This window comes from Gordionus sp. m RMFG-2023, chromosome 1, assembly GCF_954871325.1.
Source record: "Gordionus sp. m RMFG-2023 chromosome 1, tfGorSpeb1-WG-v2, whole genome shotgun sequence".
NCBI classification, from domain to species: Eukaryota; Metazoa; Nematomorpha; class Gordioida; order Chordodea; family Parachordodidae; genus Gordionus; species Gordionus sp. m RMFG-2023.
This window is the reverse complement of record NC_088775.1, coordinates 15,968,859-15,996,271: the sequence shown is the minus strand read 5'-3', so window position 1 is coordinate 15,996,271 and position 27,413 is coordinate 15,968,859. Positions and strand designations below refer to the sequence as shown.

Here is a 27,413-nt window from a genome sequence, read left to right as displayed (position 1 = left end):
CAAAAATACCTAAATTTTAATAATTTTTTTTGAAAATTTTTAGAAAAAGAAGAAAGTTTTATATAAAATATATTAATTTCATTCTTACATATGTATCATTTTTATAAAATAATGGGAATGCGAAGTCGCTGCGGGTTCATGGCAAGGTCTAATGTGGGCTAGGGTTAATCTAAGTATAAAAATAGATTATGAGAAATAATGATTTTATTAGACATTAAATCTACTCAAATCGATAAAATCTAAGAGACTTAGGGCTGCTTAGGCGAATCAACCAAGAAGTATCTTTTAGTTTTTACCGAACTACTCTGTTCAAGGTAATTCCTGATACCACGTGAAGAGTTAGCGGTTAGCTTGGGACTATGCAACAAAGATAATGGTTAATGTTTATATTAGATGATGATAAATACTAACTTTAGAGACAAAACCTACTACATTGGCTAAAATCTAACAGACACTTAGAGCTGTGTAGAATTAATTTTAAAAAATTGATTTTTAATCCTCATTTCTATTTTAAAAAACTTATTAAAATTGAGATATTATTATCCAGGGGTATGTGTCTTTTTGTATATCTTGAAGATATCATGTACACGAATGAACAGAAAGTGAGCTAAAGTAGATATTTGTATAATTTAAATATATTATATATTAGGAAATATATTTTTAAAAATGGCACAATACAATTCAAGAACAAAACAGTTAGTAATTCAATTTCTACAATATAAAGATATCAGAATAATGGAATGAAATATTCCATGAATATTTCAATGGGGTTAAGGTTAAGAGTCAAAATAGTGTGATTCGACAAATGCGAAGGAAAATATTAGTTTTAAAAAAATGGCAACGGTTTCTGCGAAGCATTAGTAGCTCATTACGGTAATATTTATTATGTTATACATTTTTAACTTTATTTCAGCTATAAAATCGAAAAATTTTATGTTGCATTAGACTTGTTGGCTACTCTACAAGCCCAATATTTTGGTCATGATCCATTGCAATTTTTAAAACAGATGTTTTATTTTACTCCATAAGGGGTTGAATGAAAAGACACTATAAAATAGAATGATATGGAAGAGCTTTGTTTCTTTTTTTATAAGTTAAACTCTAGTCAAATGTCTCGGAGAAATTTAAGAATTTCGAACAATTGACAAGATGGTCATATTCAATGATGCCATTTTACATTGGTTATATTCAGCTTCAGCCATATGATGACTTAAAGAATTGTAATCTATCATAACAATATTTATAATTTATACATTATTTAACTTTTTAGTGGTAGGTAGTGATGTGAAGCTGAATATTGCAAATTTGATCAGCTATTCTTTCATTTTGCCTCCCCCTTTATTGTATTACCTGGCCTCATGAATTTTAATTTTATATGCACACCTATCCCATTTTTCTTAGCCGAAAAGGTGATATATGGAATCAAATCTATTCTACCTGTGTGTTTATTTTCTGAAATTCATGTTTATAGTTATTAAATTTGTATGCTGAATAAAGAAATCAATGATAGAAGTGTTGTACTTATTCTTTTTTAAAACGCATTGATGGATCGATATAATAATAAAATTATATTTAAAAAAATTAATTTAATTGAGCGTCTATTACTATAGTATTATGCATATCGTAAGTTATGTAAACCCCCCTCCCCTTCATTAAAACTTTTATACTCGGGATTTTTGAAGATCTCGATATGCTCAATTCAAGTAATGTCCAACTAAAGGAGATTTTTAATTAAATATATAGGATTAAAGGTTAGAGATATGAAGTAGGATTAATTAAAGGTATGAGAGATGTGGGTTAGGGTTAAGGTATATTAAAAATGGTTTTTAAAAAAAAATGTGGGGGTTTAATAACCTTTTTTATTTAATAAACTGTCAAAATTTGACAGATCATGTGATTATAAATAGACGAATAAATAAGTGTATTATTAATCAGCTGTTGTAGCGGCATTTTCATTGAGTTGGACCATAATCAAAGATCTCACATAATAGTATTTCCAATATTTTTATTATGATAAGTCAATATATTCATATGGGCAATATCTATCTAAATTCCCATTAAGCCAATGTCGCTGAGACTCCCCGAATGTATAAAATGCTTCAGTTATAAAATGTATACTAACTATGTGGGTATTCTCCCTCCCCCATTAGTTCTCGTAATTTCAACGACGCAGTTGCATCTTACCCTATTTCCTATTGGTCATACCCTTAATCGCTGAGTTTTTTGAGTGTTTATACTTTTTTTTAGTGCCATTAATAACTAAAAAAAAAATTACAAATAAAGAAAAAAAGATCGATGTTTTTCATTCCATGTATTTGCGCAATATAATTTTTCGAGCCTGGTCATAAGTTCGAATTATTAAATGCATAGAATTGGAGAAAGTTATGCCTTTTTCCTTCATTAAAAAAATTATTGCGGGCGTTTATTATAATTTTTAAATCGATTAAAAGCAAGGGCCCGACAACTTGTTTAGAATTATTTTATGGGCGTGGCCAAAAAATATTTGCAAAAATTTGCAAGGGCTGGTTTGGGTTGGGACGAATTCTACTCACTATCCTGTACATATAATTTTAATTCATTATCACTATATTTAAAAAAAAATTTTATTATATTTTATTACAGGAAACGCAAGACGAATCCAATCAATTCAACGAAAAAAACGCATCTTACTCGTGCTCAAAAAGTGAACATTAATTTCCAATTTAGATAAATATATATTTTTTAATAACAAGAATTATTGATTTAAAAAAATATATGAGGTAAAAAGAAGGGAAATGCTACCAGGAATTATGCTAGGATTATTAAGTAAATATCCAATAGTAAATCAGATAAATCTCGTGATTGTGACCGCTTAGTTTGCGAGTCCCATCATTAAAATAAAAATACGTGTAAAACAATAATTATTAGTTTTTTTTAAATGGAAGAAGATACATTCTAGAAAAAAATTATCTCAAAATGAAATTTAATAATTGGGAAATGCAGGTGGTGAAAGTATAAGGGGATTTTTCTTTGTTTAAAAATAGCATTTATTATCATTTATCTACTCATTAGTTTAATATATACTGAATTATCAACTAGGAATTAATATCAAAACCGCTAGTTGTTATCGATCACCTTTACATGTACGGACTGTATTTGACCTACAAGTTGAACATAATGTTCATATAGAATTGTATATTTTAGGAAACATCAAAACCGATTTAGCCCTTATCGATCACCTAGGTATGAACCGGTTCTTACCAATATTTAACATAATATTCGGCTACATGGCAGGGCAAGCTTCAATCTTTATGGTTGCCAATATATTAAGTATACTATAATTTAAAAAAAGTGAAATCAAAACAAAGTCGCTCAAATTCTAGTCTTCACTGTATGGTGAGTAAGATGGCCTAAAATTGGCTATTAGTCTTCAGGCGCACGCGCTGAAGTAAATTCGCTTAATTTTGTGACGCACCCTATCAGTTTTTGGCCTATTAAAACCGTTAAGAAAAATAAGAGCAAATCCTATTATGGTTTAACAGCATCATAAAATGATTGCAACAAGATTTAGTTCATACCGTATTTCTAGTATTGTTAAACGGCTCAATTTGAGCTGATTTTTACAAACGGTTAACTCAATATTTTATCCAGAAAAATATTATGCAAGCCTTAAGATTTTGCTCATAGATGGCACATCGGATTGAATATTTATTGGCGAAATCTGGACGCTTAGGCAATATTTTCCTGGCTATAATGTTAAGTTAACCGTTTTTAAAAATCGATCGAGCCGTTTAACGACCTACGTATTTCCCTTGTTTAAGTAAAATAGATTATATATTGTAACTTGAAGGGAAGGCAAACAATAAAAGTTCCCAGGTGTAACAAATCAAAATACCAGGTTTTTTTTTGTTAGGCTACGCAAGAAGGTGGGTATATGTAAATGAAAATTTTTACTATTCATAAAGAATACCTGTAGAAAATCTGTTTCGCCAATAAGTTCCTAACCAGATCACGCCCTCATCCAAATCTTGAAGTAGATTGCTCAATTTAAGCCACCATAACGAGGTAAGTTGATCCATTGGAACATGGGCTTGTAACGGAATTCGATTTAAGATATTTGAAGAACAAGACAGGATAATTTTCTTTTATACCATCAATTCATCTATGGCGAGAGAAAGACACAAAAAAAACCCCATTTTCCAATAACACAATGCGACTTGCGATATCGAGTTAAATCATGTTGAGAATGGGTTGAGGATCACGTTCACGATTCCGAATGTTTGGGCCCCTCCGAATTTGTAAAAATAAATAAATTTTTGATTCCTGGTTAGACTTGCATTTAAAAAGTAAAACCATATTCGGAAGATGCTTGAATGCAGTAGATATATGAAATAAAAGTATCCTAATTCATCAAAAACCAATGACGTAAGAGACTTTCCTGGTGGCTAAAATATAAATGATTATGAGGGTTACCGCCCTATGATCAATGACCTAATTGTATCGTATGCTACCCTTAGAGACCTTACGCAAGGCAACATGAATGCTTATAAAAAACACAGTTGACCCGGGTTCGAGTTTAAAATTTAAAATTGTTTTGATACTAGATTATTAAATAATTTTAGAAATTTTCTTTAGTGGGTCCCAACCCTCCTCGATTATATATTACCTCGGGTTTGTTGTCCAAAAATTGGTCCCGTTTGGTCGATTTTCGCAAAATATCTAATTAAAACAATTTTAAATTTCTGGACTCCCTCCAGCGAATTCTTGCTGACTTTGATTGAGGGGTAACGAGTATAACAAACAATTCCCGTCCTGAATTATAGTACCTCGGTTTTTCATTAGTGGATCGAATTTTTATTTTCATTCCCTCCACCCCGAGCTCTTACTTTTTAGAGATTTAGTTCCATTTTGCCTCAATAATATATATATTATAAATTTATATATTTGCGAATCAACGATTACGCTTCACCTATCGGGGCTAATCATTGTCAATTCTTTTTTAAACATATTTCGTCATTCTTCCTAACTTAAAATAGTCGAGTAATTGACAAGCCATAACATAGAGACGACTCACCCCCTTATTTTATTTTAAAAGGAGAATCTTTATTCTATCTAGTCATAATTTTATTTATTTTTACCCTGAATCACGGTGACAGTACAATAAATACCCGTGTTATAAAACAATCTTTTTTTTTGTTTTTTTTTATCCTTTCCCTCTGTGATCAAATGGAAAAACGATTATTGATTTATTTTCCTTTCTTTTCCCGATTTTTTTTTAGTAAATTGTTGCTAGATATATTTAATTTATTTTTTTTTACCAAAAAAAAGAAATCTAGGGATTTAAATGCTTATTCCTTAAAATTTCAGGAGTAAGCACACGTTATTTCTTAAAAAAAACAAATGCATTATAAATAATTAGGATTCAAAAAGAAGCCTCTTGTCGAAACATCACCACCAAGTCATAATTTTGTGCTCAATGAGTCGATATCAGCTACCAAGATTCGCGATAAATCATTGAACACCATTGCCCAATCTAATATTGCCATCAATATGGAAGATGCTAACAGGTAATTTATTTATTCAATATTTAGTTACCATCTTTCACCTTATTATATTTAAAATTAAAAAAAAATTTTTTAATTTCTAATTTTTTCTTGAGACCTAATGTTTATTTTTTTAAAAAAGGGAAGAAAATTTTTTTAACATGATAACAAAAAGGGAAGCAATTTGGTATCATTTTTAGATTAAGATTATTTTCTTCCTCCATTTAAAATTAAAATTCCAGAAAAAATATTCTTTTTGCACTTTTTAAATAATATAATATTTTCTGTAAATTTTGTTTTAAATTGGAATAAATTATGCATTATCCCCCCTCCCTATATTTACACCAAATCTATTATTTTTTACAATATAAATTATATTTAAATGAATATTTATTTATTTAAAATTATTACATTATAAATATAATTAAATTATTCATGGATATACAAAAAAATCCGAATTTAAAAATCTTTACGATTTTTTTTATATAAAAATGAATAAATAATAAATGTAGATATAGTAATTCGCTTCCCCCAATTGATCACATGATATCACCACTAATGCCTCAATGCTCGCTGCTAAAAAATCGCCGACATGTTACGACTGAATCGATCGCAATATCAATGGTTTAATGTCCATATATATTTTTTAATTTAAAAAAAATCCATGGGAAGGTGGAGTAAAGTATAATTTGCACATTTGTTGATCTTCTCCGCCGAAGTAAGAAAAAAAATGCTAAGCATAAAAAATAATTAAGCAGGTGTGTGAATTATTTTTAGACTTAGATGGATAGGGGCCGCTTGGGTCACCATATAGTAATTAACTAAATAACAACCTGGCTTTTTTAAATGTATATACTCCCCCTCCACTCCACATCTGACTAACTTTATTATTACCTAATCTCGTCCAAGAGGTTGATTTTCAGAAGGAAATAAACTAATCGGGCTCGCTGGTAATCGAATTAGGGCCCTTCTGCCCCTCACTCCATATCTCTAGTTTCTCTCGAATCACAGTTTTCAAATTTTTTTAATTTTACACGACATGATTTAATTGACGATACTCGTCCCCTAGTATAAGGAGAAATTTCCTTTTTAGGTTGTGTCTAAAATATCAAAAAATTAAATTAAACTTTTAAAAAGCTTTAATGAAAATAAGCTATTTTAAATATAAAAATAAAAACATTATCCTAGAACATTTTAAAAATTTATTAAATATAATTAAATTTTAAAATTTGTTAAAGTTTCAAAAATTTTCGATTTTTTTTAAAAAAAAGTGCGCGTGAGAGGCCTTTTCTTAGACTAAGAAAAAAAAATTGTCATTTCATTTTTATTTATTTTTGCAAAATTTTTTTAACGATTTATTTTATAAAAAAAAATAAAAATATCGATTTTGTTTCTCTTATATTTTTTTTAATATTATATTTAAAAGCATTTTAAATTTAACGTAAAAAAATTATAAATAAGAGATACAATATAATATTAATACAATAAAAATGCAACGTTTTTTGATATTTTAGAAATAAATTATACAAATTATAAAAGGGTTAGATTTTTTTTATAGGTAAAATAGTTTTAGCGTTTTAGGATAGATATATATATATATATATAAACTTTTAACTGGTAGTGTTGCCTAAATAAATATTACAAATAAGTTATTGTTAATTGTAACCAGTTACTATAGTTGAGTAAAGGTTAAATGTCGATTAATTCGGCTCAATCTAAGGGCTCGTATCGGAGAAATTTATTAACATTAAGGTGTTTTTTGATTCATAATAATTTCTTTTGCTGCTATATTTTTAAGAGAACACCTGAGACCAGAGTGATAATTTATGGCTAGTAATGGTATATCCGATTTTTTAGCCTGATAAAAATTGTCCTTTACGGCTAAAAATATCTAATTATCCAAGCTAAAGAGTTTACATATTTTGGAAAGAGGGAGATTTTATTATAGATTGAGCATATACGAAAAAAATTAAAGATTTTACTATCAAGTATAATGGTATTAGCTGAAAATCGGCTATGCATTGAGGTGGGATTCAATTTATTTAATCTTTCTTCAAAGCTACCCGTATTTTATTTAAAAAACCCGAAAGTTGAAAACTATTCGCCGTTTTTTTAGTTGGCTAAAATTGCTAAAAAATAAAACGATTACCCAACTAAACTATCGTCAAATAATCTTTTTGGAAAAATCGTGATATTTAATTTTTTTAAACACATTTATAGGAAGACGAAAGAGCGACCCAAAATTCAAATATCGAAAGGTTTGTGAAGTAAGTAATATGTTAACATGCAGGTTATTAAATGAAGGTTAGCCGAACTGGTTCAGATCATTCCATAATAAAAAAAAGAGATTTCCATAGAATGGTCGGCGCATTACATATCGAGTTTAGGAAGAAAATCCGCATACCGTTCTATATCGGTACAGTTGACCTTCAATTTATTTTTAATTACTATTTTTGATTTATAAACATAGAAGGTATACGAATAGAAATCATTATATTGCTGATTATAGAATTAGTTAAGATCATCATAATCACCCTTTAAAAAAGTGTTTTCATATTATTATTATTAGCACCACCCCCCTTCCATTTATTATATACTAATGTTTTGTTAATATGTATTCCAATAGCTCCCATTTCCCATATCCGTCCTTTTATATGAACCCTCCGATGCAATCTCAACTCTCAATGGCTGCCATGAATTCCTACTCTGCTCTTTTAAATATGGCATCAGGTTGGTGGTTATTCATTAATTGAGTTGAATATTTTTTTTTTAAAAAAAATATCAATAACAAATAATCCTTTTACTTTACTATTATTATTTAAAATTAAAGTTTTTATCTTTTTTAATTTAAATAACAAAAACAGTTTGCTCACCCGTCATCGATGAAAGAAATCAACATATTTATCCTAAAAACCACCAATTTCCATACCCATGCCCCATTCTCCCTGGTGTAAACCCACTTCAACATCTTTTCGTTCCTCCCCCTCATTATCCCTTCCAATCTCTTCACCCCTACTTCCTAAGACCCCATTTGCCTTCTCACCTATTAAGCCCTACCCAACAGTCATCGTTTAATTCGAGCACTGAAGAAAATTTAATTACTAACCCCCCGACGGTTTTGAATAACCTAAATCCTATAAGCAATCCTTACATGTTATCCCCATACTATTACCACCAGCTAAATCCTTTAGCGTACGGCTATTACAACCTTTATAATAATTCATACAATCCTGTCCTTAATAAAATAGAATCGAGTCATCTTCCCGTAAATAATTTCTCGAAAGACCTTCACATGAAGGAAAGTGAAAATTCTGTCTCACAAAATTACAGAGCACTCCTAATAAGAGATACTCTCAGAGACCCCTATAAAATTGATCAAATTTTACCCACAATTGATAATAATAATAATGAAAGTGAGGATGACGATAATGTAAATAACGGTGCAGAGAATTCTAATAATCAACTTGAATTAACGCAAACCTCTTATATAACCTTTAATACACACCTTCAATCATTGACGCCTTCTTCGTTCAATCCTTACAACATCCTCGAACCTCCAGATCTGGCTCGAATCTTGGAGAACTTGAAAAATTTTCACGCACCACATTTATCCACGGCCTCGCTAGTAGTCAACACTTTACAATATATTTCTAATGCAAATTCCAATGTGACGACGATTACCCAAACTCCGTTGATAGTTTCAAATTTCAATTTTAATAATATTTCAAACCTAACAACTCGTAGTCAAAGTCCTATGAGTCTAGACCCTACTATTAGCGATCCATTCAAATCTTCTTATCACAACTTGCAAATTCTTAACAACTCGGTAACAACGAAGCTCTCTTCGTCTTTTATGTTAGCCTCGCAGCCAGAAAAATTTATTTGCCCCACTTGTGGTAAATATTTCTCCAAACAAAGTCAACTGGCCCTACATTTAAACGCTCACTATTTCGAAAAACCTTTCAGGTGTGAAACATGCAGGGATTGCTTTCGCAATAAAGCCGCTCTGAATAAACACAAGTGTGCGGACAAGCTGGCTTCATCTTCGCATTGTTTAATAAACGGGTTGAATGCCTCGGATAACAAGAACTATATCGGTAGCGTGAATAATTCTTCTTTAAACTCCAGGGAGTCGTTGTTCAATAAATTGGGAGTAAATTGTTCTGAGGGCAATGGCAGCATTGTTACAGACGCTTCTAAATCTAACGTCAAATCCACACTAATTAACGCCTCTTACTTGACCCATGCTTCTACTATATCATCGAATATAATAGCATCCTTACCTCTATCTCTAAATGCAAACGCCCCTTCGACTTTATCAAGCATCAGTTCCCCTTACCATTTTCCCAATAATACGACTTGCTACCCAACACCGACCTCTTCATCTCCGACCCCAGACCCTAGGCCTTTTAAATGCGACGATTGTCAGGTGGCCTTTCGAATTCAAGGGCATTTGGCTAAGCATCTGCGCTCCAAGATGCACATTACAGGATTGGAAAAAAATGGAAAAGTTCCATGCGGCACCTACGCCTTTTTCGATCAGAGAGCCAGTCTTAATGATATAGATACTTCTAGTTGTACTGCCTCTTTAGGTATATTATTATTAATTGTACGATTATAAGTTTTCTTTAAAATTTATACATAGTATCTTAATTAAATTATATTTTTTTAAAAATACTATTTAAAAATAAGACCCACTATTAACATTTAAAATATAATTTGCAGGCAGTTTGCATCGCCTTCTCAAGCAAAACAATTGCGAGGAAGAAGAACAGCTGGTGACCATCCTCAATAGTAAAAATAGTAATTGTAATATCGCCACTAAAACAGACTACTCCGCATCCGTTACTACCAGTCCAGTCAATAACGTTTTCTCGGGTTCGAAAGATATTATAAATACAATCGCAACATCTCAATCTTCTTCAGGCGTTATGCCGTCTCCTTACCTCAAAATTCATCCCAAAAAGAGAACTATAAATACTGAACTGTGCGAAAGCCAACAAAATAACATTGACGAAAACTCTACCACTACTAGATCAGAAGAGTCCAACCATTACAATTTAGACGTACTCTGCTCGGCTACTAAATATCGCAAAAAAATAAATGCATGAATTTTTTTTCTCGAAAAAGCTTTATTATAAGATTTTATTTCTCGTTTTGATATTATATTATATATATTTTTTTAGAAAATTTAATTTATATCTTTAAAACTTTTTTTATCAAGTGTTATAATTTAAATAACCATAAAAATAATTAATTTATATTTAGGTTATAAAAAATAAATAAAAATGAGGCAAATTTTATATATTTTGTATATTTCGATCACTGTGAAAATAAATATTATTAGCAAAATTACATTAAAAAAATTTTGTTACATTTATAAAGTATAACTAAAAAAAAATTTTTTTTATATATATTTACGATTTTATAATTTTAATAAATAAATAATTATTTTTTTTCCCCGAAATACAAGTTTATATTTGATATTTATAAAAGATTAGCTCCTAATTAAGTTTATATAATTATTACGCTTTTATTATTATTTATTTTTTTTTCTTCAGAGGATTTATAATAAAAATTTGGATATTTTCAGTATACACATCACTCTACTCTTCTTTAACTTAAATTTATTTAAATATTCTAATCATGGCGCTAGAGATGTAATAACTTCCCAGCATTGTAATAACGCCCTGATTAACACCAAAACCAGGGTGTCGAAACCTATGATATTCTAATCTCGCTTTATCAACACTAAAACCAGAGGGTAGAACCGATAGTTGTATTAGTTCAGCTCCATTTCTGTTCTTGGTTTTAAATTTAAAACAGTTTAGTTGCATTCCCTTTATTCTTAAACGAATTTATTAGATCCTATTTTATACCATTCATATCTTTTATTTAGTAGGCCCCATAATAATCTAATAAAAAATATTTTAAAACTAAAATAAAACCGTTATAAATCAGCTTGAAATTATTTATAACGGTTCGGTTCTCCTTTCAAGATTTTCTTATAACGGTTATGGTTTGGAAAATTATAACGGTTTATTGGTTTGACTTCGAATCCTAATTAAAAGTTATGTTTAAGAGAAAAGGAGTATAAAATACCGTAACATTAAGTCAGCGTTATGATGAGATGAAGATTACATAAACACAATTTTAAATTGCTAAATATTATTATTTGATGGCATTTTTTAATTAATAATTACTACAAACTAATTTCTTAAATTTTATATTAAAAGAAAATAAGGGAAGGTATATGAATAAAATACATATATTTTACAAAATCTATTTAAACCAACGGATTTTATTTAAACATTAAAACTTTTAATCATCTTTTACCCATACGCTTTACAAGCATATTTATAGGATCTTCCATCATTTTTTTATGAAAACTACCAATCAATCTACTATCAACACCCACACCAAAGTACCGTTCATAACGGATAATGACTTCTATTTATATTTTAAAAAAGTTATGCTACTTCTAAAAAATTATTTATAGTAACGCGTTTTTTCCCAAAATAATGTAATGGCATTGTTAGGAGAAAATAGCGTGTGATAATATCGCGTTACTTTTACTTTTTATCTTACTCGTTACTTTATATTTTAATTATTTTATATTTAATTGTTTTGTTTAATGTTTATATATATATAAAATTATTTGTTATATGAAAGAGAATGCTAGAGAAAATAATATTAATTGTAAATTATTTTTATCATTACCTTAGGCAAGAAGAAGAAAAAAACAGTTATTTGGGTTTTGATAAGAAAAATCGATTTTTAAATAAAGATATAAAATATTAAAAATCTTCGAGAGAAAAGATATACTTTTAAACAATTTTTAGACATTAAAACCTTATGTTTCGTGTTAAATCCATGAATAATTTTCAAATATTTTATAATTTTTAATATTTAAGAATAATTTCAAATTATATTAAAATATTATTCGACGAATAATATTTTTTTCTTATTTATTTCGAATTTTTGAATCGAATAATTTTGTCATTCATTGATAAAATACTATAATCGAGTCAAATCTAATATTAAATAACGAATAATTTGTTTTGAGGTCTAATCCAGTCTATAAAAATCTTAGATTAAAAATTTTGCTTCTCGTGTTTATTTTGCTTCTCGTGTTTATTTTGCTTTTAAAAATATGCAATATCTTTATATCGTCTTCGATAGAGTTGATGGAACAATTGCAAATACTAACTAAAATCTTTGCCAATGTTTCGTTCTTTATTAGTGCCTATAAGTGTTTTCTTTCCATAACTAGTATAAAAGAAAAATTATTCGTAATAAAACTTTGGCCAACCTTACCATTAAAAATAACTGAAACCATTTATTGAAAAATTGTATCAATTTTTATAGCTTAATTTTATAATATTATGATCGGTTTGGAAGGAATGCAGTATAAAGGAAAAAATATTATTAGCAAAATATTAATAAAAATTGGCAGAAAATATAGATGAACTAAATATAAGGGTTGGCTGTAGTCATTTAATCTTGGTAAAAATTTTTGAGTTTTTTTTGTTATTATTTTTATTTTATAAGAATTTTTTTTTAAATTAATTCCTTAAATTAACGATGGCATTATTTAAGGAATTTAAAATATTACCTTCGTAATTTTATTAATTAAGCACCATATAGTCGAAATTTTATGGATTCAAATTACCAATTCATATAGTGTTGCCTAACGGCTTATTTTAGCCGCAAAAAGGCTTAGTCGGGTTTTTAGGTAAAAAAAAATCGGCTACGCCTAATTCTAAATATCAGCTAAACCTTTAGCCTAAAAATTGGCAAAAACTAATTGGTCATCAGCTAATCGTCTGTCATTTATATAATAAATATTAATAAAATAATTATATACAAATAATTATAATAAATAAACATTAAGGGTAGGCCTAGTGTTGCATAACGATGAAGGATGATTATCTGATACCTAATTATTGATTAATACTTTTAAGCCGATTTTGCGGCTAAGCGTAATTAAGTTTAGCTGATTTGTAGGCTATAAGCCTTATGCTTTAGTTTTTAACCAATTACCCAACATTAAATTCATATATTCACAGAATTGAGTGTGTTTAGGGGGATCAAAAGGCTAATATTTCATGAACTGGAAGACAATTATGTCATTTGTACATTTGTGAATATTGCTATTTTAGAAATATTAGACAAAATGTCTAATTTTATTAAATTACATTTTAAATGATATAAATTTATATGACAACAATTTTTGGTTTTCCATAAAATTATACTTTGAATTTATTTATATTTATAATTGTTTAATATTTTATGTTTGTTTAAATAAATAAAAATCGCGTGTTTTATTTATAAAATAAAATTTATATTTAAAATAATTTTTTCTTGAGATTCAATGACTTCGCGGTTTGCCTTCCCTTGCTAGCAGAGTTGCTAAAGTAATGCATATCATCTTTGGTAGCTATAGCTAATAGCGTGTTTTTTAAAAAAAATAGGCATAGAGTTATCGCGCTACTATTTTAAAATATAATTATGAATTTTAATTTTTTTTATTTAATTTTGAAATTTGAAAAACCAAATCGACTAGTAAAAAATATTACAATTGTCGAAGCAAATGGATATCGAGGTAATATGTTCGTGTAAGACAAACATTGAAAACCTATTAAATTCATTTTTTAATTCATTAATATTTACATGAGTATTTTTGATAATTTTTAAAATTTAAAAAATTTATTTATAAATTCAATACCCAATTATCCTTAAGCACTAGTGTTGAGCGATTATTTAGTAAGGCTAAACTATTACTTAGTGATCGCCGATTTAGACTTGGGTATAAAAATATTGAAATGATTTTATTATTACAATGTTATACAATAACTAAATGATTCTATAAAAACTAAGTAATTTATATTTTTTTTATTCCCGGGAATAAAATATGTAAATCTTATAATTATTTTAACCTATGCCATCTTTAATAAATTCGTAAACCAAATCACACGACTAAACGAGTAAGCCGATTTTTTTGCTAAAAACTCCTTGAGTAGTGTTTTAGTCAACACTAATTTTTTAGCCTTTTTTTAGAAATTTTGGTATTTTTTTTTAGAAACAGTTTTTTTTAATATAATGTTTTTCTTATTTTTTATCCGAGATGTAAATAGTTTTAATAAAGTATATTAAGAAATAATAATTGTAACTATATTAATTAATTATAATTATCACATTTAGGGACAACTTTTATTTTTTTATCATATTTTATTTTATAAATTTACTTTATAACTAACTCACAATTTATTTTTAAGTTAATAATTTATAACTTCTAAAAATTTTAATTCAGAAATATATTTATACTGTATTAAAACTTTCCTATCTCTTTGAAATGTTCGATTGCCGTGCACATTTTGAATCTACTTTAAAGTAAAGGTGGAAGATATATGATTACAAGATGGGAGATATACGGTTAAAAGATAAAAGATATAAGGTTAAACTTGATTAATAGTTTGTTTTGTTGATCATACTTTGTTTTTGATAATTTATTTTCCATATATATATTGTATCTTTTATCATTTAAATAATTTTATATTATCATTTTAAGCACCACGGCATATATCGTAAATTATCATTATTTTATAAATTATAATATTCATTGGCATTTGATTATCATATTTTGCTCATCAGTATATTTTAGTTGCTATTATTGTAGTCATTTTGGTCTGGAATATATATTGTGACAAATAGAAATTTCCTTTTTTCGTGAGGAAGTAATCCTTCGAGTGTTTTATAATCTTCATTTGAGAATGACATCGTTCTTAATTTTAAGCATTCATACAAGGGGTTCATTTTTTCGTTAATATTTTTTATAGACTTAGAACTTTAAACTTAAGCCATCTTTTATTCTTGTGAGATTGGACTGAAGGTGCCGATAATTTTAATCCATATATTGATGTGTATATATATATGTTACTAGATTGACAAAATTATAAGTGTATTTACATAGAAGTTATCTATAGTTCAATTTTGTAGTCTACATTAGTGATCTGCATCGGGCCTAATTTTTCAAGCACGGCTCGGCCCGAAATTTTTTTTAAAAAAGTTTTGCCGGCCCGGCCCGAACCCGAATTTTTTTTAAAAAAAATTTACAGACCCGGCCCGGCCCGAATTTATTTAAATATAGAAATTAATTTTTATAATTACTCAAAATAAAAGACATATGTTATGTGTCGTTTAGTTTCAATAAATAAAACAAATATTTTTATTTTACATAAAAAATTCAATATAAAATTGATATATTTAAAAAAATTTCCGGCTTTTTTAAAAATATTAGGCCCGGCCCGGCCCGAACCCGATTATTTAAAATGAAATTAGGCCCGACAGATCTCTAGTCTACACGACTAATTTTCTTTTAGATTTTTATATTAATGCATTAATGTGATTTAATCGACGTGCAAACCATAAAATGATTTCTATGCTTGTGCACATTTAAATGCATTTAATGGATAAATCACCAAGTATATAAACAGCATTAAATCCATAACGATTTCTTCAACGTTAGTCTCCACTTAGTCCAATAGGATCAACTTCATGTCTTTTTTGTCATCTAGTTGATCCTAATTTTGGAAAGGAAATTTATCCCAGTCACCAGCGTCTACATGACAGGATTTTCACTGGATGAAAACCCCCTTCAAAAACCTTTGCCTACCCCCCTAAAAAAATTTCATCGCCTTCGGCGGCGTGTATCCCTATTATTATTTTTACTTTTTAATTTATTGATATTCTTTTCAGAGAATTTATAAAGGATAACTTAAATTAATCTAACTCTACTACCAGTGGCGTAACTACGGGGGTGGTTTTCGGGTTTCGACCCCTCCCAGAGCAAAATTTTATTTTAGATTATACGTTCAGAAGACTTAAAAGTGATTTTATATGAATTATATTTTTCTGGTTTGGATGTCTGTGAAAGGATATTATATTACTATTGAAATTATTCTGCATAGAATTATTATAAAGTCATTGAGAATAATCTAATAAATTATAATAACATATTATTGATGCATTTAAAAAATATATTTATTATATATTATCGAAGATCGCCCCCCAGCTTTTATATGTATGGACCCCCTCTAAGGAAAATTCCTAGCTACGCCACTGTCTACTACCTACTATCGATATTTTGTGAATATAAAGAATTTATTTTTAAGATAATAAAATCAATTAAAACCTCCATTATTTACAATGAATTAATTATTATGGCATTATGAGCTTGCTGAAGTATCTAAACCTTTTAAATTACATTTAAAAGTATAGCAGAAAGTTTTATTTGGAAAACAATGTGTATGACTGTTTGCAATATATAAATTTGGTCGATGAATTGTATTATATTAACTGACAGTCACTAGTAACTAATCATTTCAACACCATTATAATTAATTGAAGATGTAGATTATATTTAAGTTTTCAAATAATTAGTATTTTTTAATTTAATTTAATATATTATTTTCATCAATTTATTATCTACTTTTATTAATATCAATTATTTTAATTAATAGAAATTTTTTATTAAATGCGATTACTTTAAAGATTTATAATGTATATATTTATATCTCATACAAAAAATAACAGAAACATTATACTCTATATAAAATAGTAACATTATATTTTTTAAATATAGAAGTATATAAAAAAAATTTATAATAAAAGAAGAATGACTAAAGCAAATTATTCCTAAAAATTTGGCTAAAACTAAAAAAATTATAAAAAGAAACTAAATAAATAATTTTTTTAAAAAGATGTATGGGCAATTGCATATTGAAGGTAAGAATATTTTATTTTCAAGTTCCGACTTGGCCAAGACAAAGTGTGAATTGCTTGATTTACCTGAGAAATTAATAATATAGTTCAAAGCAAGGGTAAGACCATTACAAAGGAATTAAAATATTAACATTTAGTTTTTTTTTATAAAATCATTAAAGAGACAAGCTGGGTGAAAGGTGGATCGCTTGTTAGGCTTTTTGAAATCTTTTAGTATGACATTGTTGATAGCTTTGTGTGTGTCCGCCGTTCCATAAGGAATTTTCAAATTTTTGTCATAAATTACATAACTATTTTTAATATTAATATAATTTTTAGTATCATTTCATTTTGTAAAATATAAATTTATATCTATAGATTTTAATGCATCTGGTGGGAGGCTATTAGTAATGCGACATGCTTTGTATTTTATTCTAATTCTTTATTATACTTTAAAACGAAATAATCTTCCTTTTATTTTTTAATTTAAGTATGTGTAGGCTTTTTATTTATTTATTTTATAAAACTATGCACCATTAGCAACAGAATAGTCATTGTCAAACTATTTTAAGAGGCGAATTTATATTTATTCTTTTTTGTTATCTTTTTAAAATAAATCCTATTTCTAAAATAAGTATATTTATGGAAATACATTATATTAAAGATTCTTATTTTCTTCCTATATATATATTTATAAGTAGGTCAAGAATTATTTAGAAATTTTAATATTATATTATCAAATTAATTTTTTTTAAAAATATAACAAAATACCAATAATTTGTTAGGTTAAATTATTTTATAAGATTTTTGCTAATAATAAATAAATATGTGATATCAAATATTTATGTAATTCATGGTTGATTTCTTATATTTTGTTATGACAGATGATAACATCGATAAATCATCGCTTTTAATTTCTGCCACATTTGAATTTTGCTAATCTTTTCAATTGAACTTTTATCCTCTGCAGGATGATTGCAATCAAAATAGGACATAACAATATTGTAATCATATATTAAAATTTTATATTTTATAATTAATTAGAGTAAGACCTATAATACACTTATCTTGCAATTAAACTTCAAATTCAATACGTATCTGAAAAATCGAACATATACTACCTTATCTGATAGTGATATATCTATAATTTAATTGTTATACAATATATTTCAGATTTTGATATATGTGTAATTGGTTCAGGACCTGGTGGTTATGTTGCAGCTGTCAAAGCTGCACAATTGGGAATGAAAGTAAAAAATATGCATGCAAAATAAATACAAATCTCAAATATTTTTCTTTATTTAAATAAAAAATATATAGACTGCATGTATTGAAAAAAATGAAACCCTAGGTGGCACATGTCTTAATGTTGGTTGTATTCCATCTAAAGCCTTATTAAATAATTCTCATTATTATTATATGGTTACTTCAAATGATCTCAAAGAAAGGGGAATTGAAAGTATTAAGCTGATGTATAATAATATTCTAGGGATTATTTAAGCATCTGGTATTAAGCTAAACTTAAACAAAATGATGGAACAGAAGAAGAATGCTGTTACGGCATTAACCAGTGGCATAGCATACTTATTTAGAAATAATAAAGTATGCAATTTGAATTGTTCATATCTAGAGTCTTGTGAAATTTAAATTAAGGCTTTACACAAATAATATTTCAGTAGTCTGTACAAAACCTTAATTTTATAAAATTTATATGTTAATTTAATATGAAATATATAAATGACATTAGGAAAGAAGGGGGGGGGGTGCTTAGTACTTCTATAATATGCATCAGCCACCCATCATTCTTATGAACCATAATAAAAAACATGGTATTTGAGTACACTCTAATTTTAATATATAAAATTTATATAACTATCTTATTAGGTCACACATTTTAAAGGGCATGGTAAATTAGTGTCTCCTAACAAAGTGTCAGTTATTACAAAAGATGGGACAAAAATTATTGAGGCTAAAAATATTATTATAGCTAGTGGGTCAGAAGTTACACCATTTCCATCAATAACAGTTAATGACTATTATATATATATATATAAATTTAGATAACTAAATTTAAATTTCATAGATTGATGAAAAAAGCATTGTTTCATCAACAGGTGCACTCTCATTGCCATCTGTACCAAAATCAATGGTTGTTATAGGAGCTGGAGTGATCGGTGTTGAATTGGTATAATATTAAATTTATTTTACATGTTGAGCAGAAATTCATCAATATTGCCTAATAACTAAAATTTTAACTTATAAACTCAAAAAATAATTAGCCTGCATAAATTTTTAAAATTTGGTCAACATCAACAGGTATAATAAATTATAATTAATTATATCTACATTTTAAGATTTTTCATATTATTAATATATAATATCCATAATCCATAAGTGCATGTTTTCCTATCTCTTAATGTTATAGAGGGAGACTGTATAACCTAATTATAATTTGATCTATCCACCCCCCCCCCTCCACTCAACCAATTCTATTCGAGATCAGTTTCAGGTTGAAATTTGACTTTTAAAAAGAAATATTTTTTTGCACTTACCATATTCTAACTTGTGACACCATGCACTGGAGATCAAGGTTATTCGATGCACCCTGACACATATAAAATAATATGAATATATTTTTTATATATGAAACAAATGTGATACTTTCTTATTGGTTTTACTAAACTCAGAAATTTTTCCAAAACCCGGGTTTTCTGCTTTGGGCTAAGTTTGAAACCTTGATATTATGTAATTATAAAATAATAACACTCTTCTATATCCATTTTTTAAAAAAACTTCTAAATTATAATAGAAATGTAAATGATGATAAAAAGCTTAAGACATTCAATCATATATATTAAAATATATAATTGTAATTTTTTTGGTCTTATGAGGATGGCACCATTTTTAAACTGAAACGGAATGGATATTTAGGTGCTTTGTAACTTATCTTACCCATTATCTACCTGCATCTAACCCTTTACTATCATTTTATTTATAAAAAACAGGAATATTTTTAAAAATATGTTCTAAAAATTTATGATGCATAATAGATCTACTTATTCTTATGATATTCAATATATTTATTTTTCATATCTATACATTAGGGTTCAGTCTGGAAGAGGTTAGGTTCTGACGTGACCGCCGTTGAATTTATGGGTCACGTGGGTGGCCAGGGAATAGACATGGAAATTTCCAAACAGTTTCAAAAAACTCTCCTCAAACAGGGCATGAAATTTAGGCTGAACACCAAGGTTTTATCGGCCACCAAACAAGCTGACGGCAAAATAAAGGTGCAGATGGAGTCAGTTAAAGATGGCAAGAAGGAAGAGGTAATTTCATCAAATTTTTTAAATATATTCATAGAGTTTGAAAAAAAAATTATTTTTTTTAAAGAATAAAGATTTTTGACCATTAATTTTTCCCTAAAAATTCTTAAATTTTTTTGTAAAAAAAATTATAAATCTTTTGTAGTTATGCATTTATTTATTTAAAAAAAACAAGAAAAAATTGAATATTTTTATCTGTTTAAAACAAACATTTCGGTGAAATAATAAAGATTCGATTCATATTTTTAAAAACTAATTTGTTAAAGGTTTGTTTCTGTAGTGGTTTTTTATTTTGGAAGGATATTTTATTAAATTGAACCTGCTGTGGGCCAGGTTTTGGGGAATTTTTGAATAAAATTTTGGAGGTCTAAACAATATCTATTTTTGGGATCCTATTTTAAGAGAAATAAATATAAAATCTAACCGTTATGATTATGAAAATTAAAATTTGGGGTTTGACCTATTAATATTTAAATTAAATCTCAATTAGCTGGAAAAAACAAATAATAAATATAACATATAATTTTCGTTTACTGCTCATATTTTCGATATCTCCTTTTGAAATAAATTGACTATGACCAAAATTATTTTCAACAACAAATTTTAAAAATTCTATAGCCAGAAAATGAGAGAAAAAAAACAAGTAAAATCTAGACTGGTCCGAAAAAGGCCGACCTTAAAAATAATTTTTTGAAAAAATTCTGGCTGGACCTGAAATTTTTCCACTACAGGTCTTGATAAATATAAACAATTTGCAATTTAATCTAATCTTAGATCGAATGCGAAATCCTACTGGTAAGTATTGGGAGGCGTCCATATACTCATAATTTAGGGTTGAAAGAGATGGGCCTACAATTGGATGATAAAGGTAGGATACCTGTCAATTCAAAATGGGAAACATCTATTCCAAAGTAAATATTTTTTAAAAAATTCTTTAATTTACCGTTTGAAATGGTTGATTGTATTATTAGTAATTTTTTTGCTTCTAGCTATGCCAATTGTGCCTGATCGTGCCAAATTTCATTATTTGAGTCAAGCTGGGTGAGCCAGATTTTTTTTAAAACTAAATCCTTTAAATGTCTTTCATTTCCATATCTATCTCCCTTTTCTGATATCCAAATTATTTATTTTCAAGTATTTACGCTATAGGAGATTGTATACACGGGCCTATGCTAGCCCATAAAGCTGAGGACGAGGGTATATTATGCGTTCAAAATATAAAAAATAAAGGAAATGCGCATTTGGATTACGACGCTGTCCCTTCCGTCATCTACACGCATCCCGAGGTGGCCTGGGTGGGTAAAAGTGAAGAACAAATCAAACAGGAGGTTACATTATGTTTTTTTATATGGTCATTCCATGCTAAACTGATCACGGTTTGGGCGATCTGTTTTAATTTAGATGAGAATTTGTTGATACACTAAGATTCTTGTAATCTATATTTGGGAAAAATTTTAGCTTTCTAGTTTTCATATTTTTGAAGATGATTACAGTCAAAGAATGAAAATTGCCCTTTTTTGCGAGGGTCTTCATTCATTAATTTTATAATTAATTAAAAATTATGCCCATATTTAAATAAATCTAGATACTTTTTATCTTCAGAAAAATAAAATTTATTTATAAAAACTTCTAGACCTCTTATTCCCAGAATATATTTAAAATCCTGATAACGAAAATGGGTAAAAGTGATTTTTATGAAACTTTAGATAAACATTACTATTACCATTCTATATAAGTATAAAAAAATTAGAGTGGAGCCGATAAACAAAATCGATAAAAACCAATAAAAAATATATTTTTATACTATAGATGGCATTTAACTTTTATAGGCCTAATATTCTTAATAGTTTCTTCTTCTTTTTCTTCTCCCTTTAATGGCTATTTCCAGGTTTGCCAGTTTTTCCTCTGATTTAATAGAAATTTTATAGCAAAGATTTTACAATCGGATGCCCTTCCTAACATCAACCCCTTTAGATGGTTTTTACACCTCGTCGAGGAGACTGACCACAGGGAACCTTTTAGACCTCCATTAGTCGCCAAACGACGTTGCCACTCCCCCGCCACGATGAGGCTTAAGGTAGGATTTTGGAGGGATATTCTTAATAGTGTATTTTTACGATTATTTCTATATAATAATTTCTTACGACGTACTATTCAACAGAAGAACTACTTTATATTTTTATATCATATTAACATTTATGTTTCTATATTATCGCAATATTATTTTTATAAAATAGATTATATATAATTAGTGTTGTTAATTTGCTTGGTCGTAAAATTTACGACCCTTTTATGTGCTCAGGCCGACCAGGGGTTCAGACCCGACCAAGATTAACATTGGGGTGAAGTACAAGTACAAATATATTTATTTTCAAAATTTGATTATAATAAAAATATATACAATAACATATAAAATACAATTTTAAATAATTATAGTATTTTTTCATTTTTCTTGATTGTGGATATAGATTTGAATTGATCATGTATATAAATACCATAGCCTGCAAAAAATATTTAAAATATAAATTATTACTATACCTTACAAATTATTGCCATATATCGTCATGAAGACCCATTATATTTATATCCTAAGACGATAGCAATATGCATTGTTTTAAGGTGGAGGGAGCCATCCTGTTCCTCAATTTTGTAATAGTATTTCTGGCAAGATAAAAAGTTATTTACGATGCCACTGAAGTTGTTTGTTGATACATGCTATCTTAGCTTAATGAGGAAATCGATTTGCATTCCTCTCCACCAATCAAGCATGTTGGTTGTCTCGGGCGCTACCAGCTCAAGAAGATAGGTCTTTAGCTGATTGTCTGTATCACCATTTGATGATACTTTTCTAAAGAGATAAATTTAAAATAAATAAAAATTATAGAATATATAATTTTAATTAATTCTATCTAAATATATTATATTACAAATATACCTTCTTTTTAATCCCTGTAATAATGAAATTGTTTTAAGGTTAGAAGGATTGTTATTATTATCGAATAAGTACTCATCAAATGGCTCCATCATATATTTTGAATAAATATCTTTGAATATAGCCATATATTTAACTGCGGCATCTTCCTTTAAATTATTGATTAATGTATTTTTAATAATAGGATCTATTATTGATGCAGCATAGTTGTTAGGTGTTTTTATATATTGGCTATATTCTTCGTATTTTTTTAACATAAATGTTGCTGCTTCTCTTATCGAGGCATCTGAATTACCTATCTCTTGATCTTTCAAATTATCCATAATATCATTATAAAATAGTATAGCCATCCCGATTGTTGGAAGCTGTGCGCTTATTTCAACCGTAATTTGATGAAAAGGAGTTAGAAATTCTTCTAAATTTGTGAAGAATTCTCGATTTTCAGGAGCCAAATCGGTTTCAATTAATTTAAGCTCACTCAGGTGTAATATTGCCTTGATATTCTAAAAATAGATATAAAAAAATTAGGAAAATAATATTAGAAATATACTAAAATATTTTTATTTTTACCTTATTAATGGCTTTTATCATAAGATATACGCTGTTCCATCTTGTTTTAACTGGAAGAGGTATTTGTAGCTCCATTAATAGATTGATAAGTCTGCAATAATTTTGGTGAGACATGTAATTTGGTAACGAAAGCCTCTATATTTGTTAATTTATCATCCAAAAATATAAGTCCCTCGACAATTAGGTTAAGGATATGTGCCATACAACGATGACTATATAAAACAGTCTCATAATTTAAATGATAATACTTACGGCTTTTACCATGTTAGTGCCATTATCATGCGTTATAGATATTATATTATCTTTAAATTCGAAATCATTTATGGAGGTTATCATAAGCGATGATATATCATCCCCCGTGTGTGGGTGGGGGAACGATAATAAATCTAGAGCAATGTTTATAATATTCCAGTCATCGTTGATGTAGTGAAGTGTAGTGTTGTTAAAAAGCCGAGTTTTTACGGCTCCGACCTCGAGGCCGGAGCCGAAAAATTGGCTTAGGCTCAAGCCGGCTCAGAAGTTGGCTCAAGCCGGCTCAGGAGTTGGCTCAAGCCGGCTCAGGAGTTGGCTCAAGCCGGCTCAGGAGTTGGCTCAAGCCGGCTTAGGAGTTGGCTCAAGCCGGCTCAGGAGTTGGCTCAAGCCGGCTCAAGAGTTGGCTCGAGTCTTATTTTAAGCCAAAATTTATTTATTTAATGTTAAAAAACAATATAATATATATTTATTTTTTTTAAACTAATTTATATATTATGAAAATAGTTTATTGATTTGATGTATTTTTAATAAACAATATGCTGCTATTGTTGTATTGTAATATTATTTTTTTTTGTTACAATTTATTAGTGATTTTCACGCGCCCAAATTTTTAAGCAAAAATTTGAAGTTCAAAAATAATAAGAATTTTAAATTTTCATTTGAGCAATATTTTGGAGAATTTTCTTATAAATAAACAATCTTTGAGGTGAAATCTTTTATGTTTTTTTTAATCATCTTTGTAAAACTATCTATTTTTTTGTATATTTAAAGAGGTGGTTAAATAATTTTTAAAAATATTTATATTAAACTTTTTTATGTTATTTTATATGTATTTTTAAAGGAAAATATTTTAATGTGACAATTGTCATATTCGTTTTTTATACATTTTTGAAACTTTTTGACATATTTATATTGTAAAGAGGTTAAATTATAAATTCAATGAAGATGTAACTTATAAAAGTGACAATTGTTGTCATAATCGTTATTTTTGAACTTTTTTGAATTTTTTTAAAGTAAATAGGTAAAAATATATATTGTAAATAAGATAAATTAAAATTTCAGTGAAGATGTACCATAGAAAAGTGACAATTGTCATAATCGTTATTTTTGAACTTTTTTGAGTTTTTTTAAAGTAAATAGGTAAAAATATATATTATAAAGATGTTAAAATAAAATTTCAGTGAAGATGTACCATAGAAAGGTGACAATTGTCATAATCGTTATTTTTAAACTTTTTTAAGTTTTTTTAAAGTAAATGGGTAAAAATATGTTTTGTAAACATGTTAAATTAATATTTCAGTGAAAGTTTATTATAGAAAAGTGAAAATTGTCATAATCGTTATTTTTGAACTTTTTTGTGTTTTTTTAAAGTAAATAGGTAAAAATATGTTTTGTAAACATGTTAAATTAATATTTCAGTGAAAGTGTACTATGGAAAAGTGACAATTGTCATAATCGTTATTTTTGAACTTTTTTGAGTTTTTTTAAAGTAAATAGGTAAAAATATATATTATAAAGATGTTAAAATAAAATTTCAGTGAAGATGTACCATAGAAAGGTGACAATTGTCATAATCGTTATTTTTAAACTTTTTTGTGTTTTTTTAAAGTAAATAGGTAAAAATATGTTTTGTAAACATGTTAAATTAATATTTCAGTGAAAGTGTACTATGGAAAAGTGACAATTGTCATAATCGTTATTTTTGAACTTTTTTTAAAGTAAATAGGTAAAAATATATATTATAATGATGTTAAAATAAAATTTCAGTGAAGATGTACCATAGAAAGGTGACAATTGTCATAATCGTTATTTTTAAACTTTTTTAAGTTTTTTTAAAGTAAATGGGTAAAAATATGTTTTGTATACATGTTAAATTAATATTTCAGTGAAAGTGTACTATGGAAAAGTGACAAATCATAATCGTTATTTTTGAACTTTTTTGAGTTTTTTTAAAGTAAATAGGTAAAAATATATTTTGTAAACATGTAAATTAATATTTCAGTGAAAGTGTACTATGGAAAAGTGATAATTGTCCAAAACTTTATTTTTGAACTGTTTTGAATTTTTTACAAATAAATAGCTAAAAATATATATTGTAAACAAGTTAAATTAAAATTTCAGTGAAGATGTAAGAAAAGTGACAATTGTCATAATCGTTATTTTTGAACTTTTTTAAAGTAAATAGGTAAAAATATATATTGTAAACAAGTTAAATTAAAATTTCAGTGAAGATGTACCATATAAAACTGACAATTGTTGTCATAATCGTTATTTTTAAAGATATTTGATTTTTTTGACGCAAATGGGTAAAAATATATATTGTAAATATTCGTGTAGTTAAATTGCTAGGTTGGGTCGAATTAGCATTATTTTTGGTTGGGTTTTTGGTCGAAAAAATGAACCAAAACCAAAGCAAACAAATTGGTCGACCAAATCCATAGACCCGAGCACCGACCCAAGCACTGACCTGAGCACCAACCCAAATCAACTTATAATAATTTATTGTTAATGTTTTGATCAATTTTATGCATAGAGGACGAATATTTCAATAACAGTCTTTTTTAAAAAATTGTATACTTATATTAAAAATTAGAGGAGAGTAATTAAATTTCATATTAATTAAATAATTGATATGGAATTCGAAATAATTACCTTCTAAGACCGGGAAAAATTTATTATAGGAATTTATCGATTTTTAGATATTTATAATTCATATATCATCGAAAAATGAGGATAATTTATGTTGATTTAATTCTTGCCCTAAAGTTGTAAAAATTGGTTAAGGCTCAAACAGATTTGATATGCTGGCTCAGGAGTTGACATTAGTCACCTCAGGAGTTGACTCTAGTAGGCCCGACTTTAATTTTAAGCTGAAATGCTTTTATTTGTTGTTTAACTCTAATTCGATAGATATTACAAATTAATGTATAGCCTAAAATTGCCTTCCCATCAAAATATTTTTACATTTATCCAAAATATCCCTCTAGCGAGTAGTTCTAACTGATCTTTGGTCACATATATCGATGGAAAGATCCTTCAGTGCACTAC

The 27,413-nt window shown here is 27.6% G+C and overlaps 2 protein-coding genes and 1 long non-coding RNA gene across 5 annotated transcripts in view; all 3 read left to right on the top strand.

Moving 5' to 3' along the window:
• LOC135931272 (uncharacterized) overlaps nucleotides 1-11,094 on the top strand; it is a 38,946-nt gene extending 27,852 nt beyond the window's left edge. Inside the window, exons 2-8 of the mRNA XM_065468269.1 lie at nucleotides 2,623-2,683; nucleotides 5,399-5,546; nucleotides 6,035-6,146; nucleotides 7,743-7,789; nucleotides 8,149-8,252; nucleotides 8,387-10,114; nucleotides 10,248-11,094. Of these exons, the coding sequence (XP_065324341.1) occupies nucleotides 2,623-2,683; nucleotides 5,399-5,546; nucleotides 6,035-6,146; nucleotides 7,743-7,789; nucleotides 8,149-8,252; nucleotides 8,387-10,114; nucleotides 10,248-10,633 (2,586 nt within the window). The 3' untranslated portion in view covers nucleotides 10,634-11,094. The remainder of the gene's footprint in view (nucleotides 1-2,622; nucleotides 2,684-5,398; nucleotides 5,547-6,034; nucleotides 6,147-7,742; nucleotides 7,790-8,148; nucleotides 8,253-8,386; nucleotides 10,115-10,247) is intronic.
• LOC135931273 (uncharacterized) lies at nucleotides 134-600 on the top strand. The gene is made up of 3 exons (XR_010572992.1): nucleotides 134-173; nucleotides 212-376; nucleotides 548-600. It is a non-coding gene; the product is annotated as an uncharacterized LOC135931273 (long non-coding RNA).
• Nucleotides 11,095-18,184: 7,090 nt separating the features above from the next.
• The window catches only part of LOC135922749 (dihydrolipoyl dehydrogenase, mitochondrial-like), a 40,398-nt gene continuing 31,169 nt past the window's right edge, over nucleotides 18,185-27,413 (top strand). For 2 of the 3 annotated variants that reach the window (XM_065457199.1, XM_065457200.1), the window contains exons 1-10: nucleotides 18,185-18,289; nucleotides 18,330-18,417; nucleotides 18,459-18,535; nucleotides 18,606-18,744; nucleotides 18,787-18,887; nucleotides 19,170-19,310; nucleotides 19,369-19,470; nucleotides 20,390-20,614; nucleotides 21,386-21,522; nucleotides 21,747-21,939. In XM_065457199.1, coding sequence (XP_065313271.1) covers nucleotides 18,257-18,289; nucleotides 18,330-18,417; nucleotides 18,459-18,535; nucleotides 18,606-18,744; nucleotides 18,787-18,887; nucleotides 19,170-19,310; nucleotides 19,369-19,470; nucleotides 20,390-20,614; nucleotides 21,386-21,522; nucleotides 21,747-21,939 — 1,236 coding nt within the window. In that variant the 5' untranslated portion in view covers nucleotides 18,185-18,256. The remainder of the gene's footprint in view (nucleotides 18,290-18,329; nucleotides 18,418-18,458; nucleotides 18,536-18,605; nucleotides 18,745-18,786; nucleotides 18,888-19,169; nucleotides 19,311-19,368; nucleotides 19,471-20,389; nucleotides 20,615-21,385; nucleotides 21,523-21,746; nucleotides 21,940-27,413) is intronic. The other variant, XM_065457201.1, reaches the window with a different exon arrangement.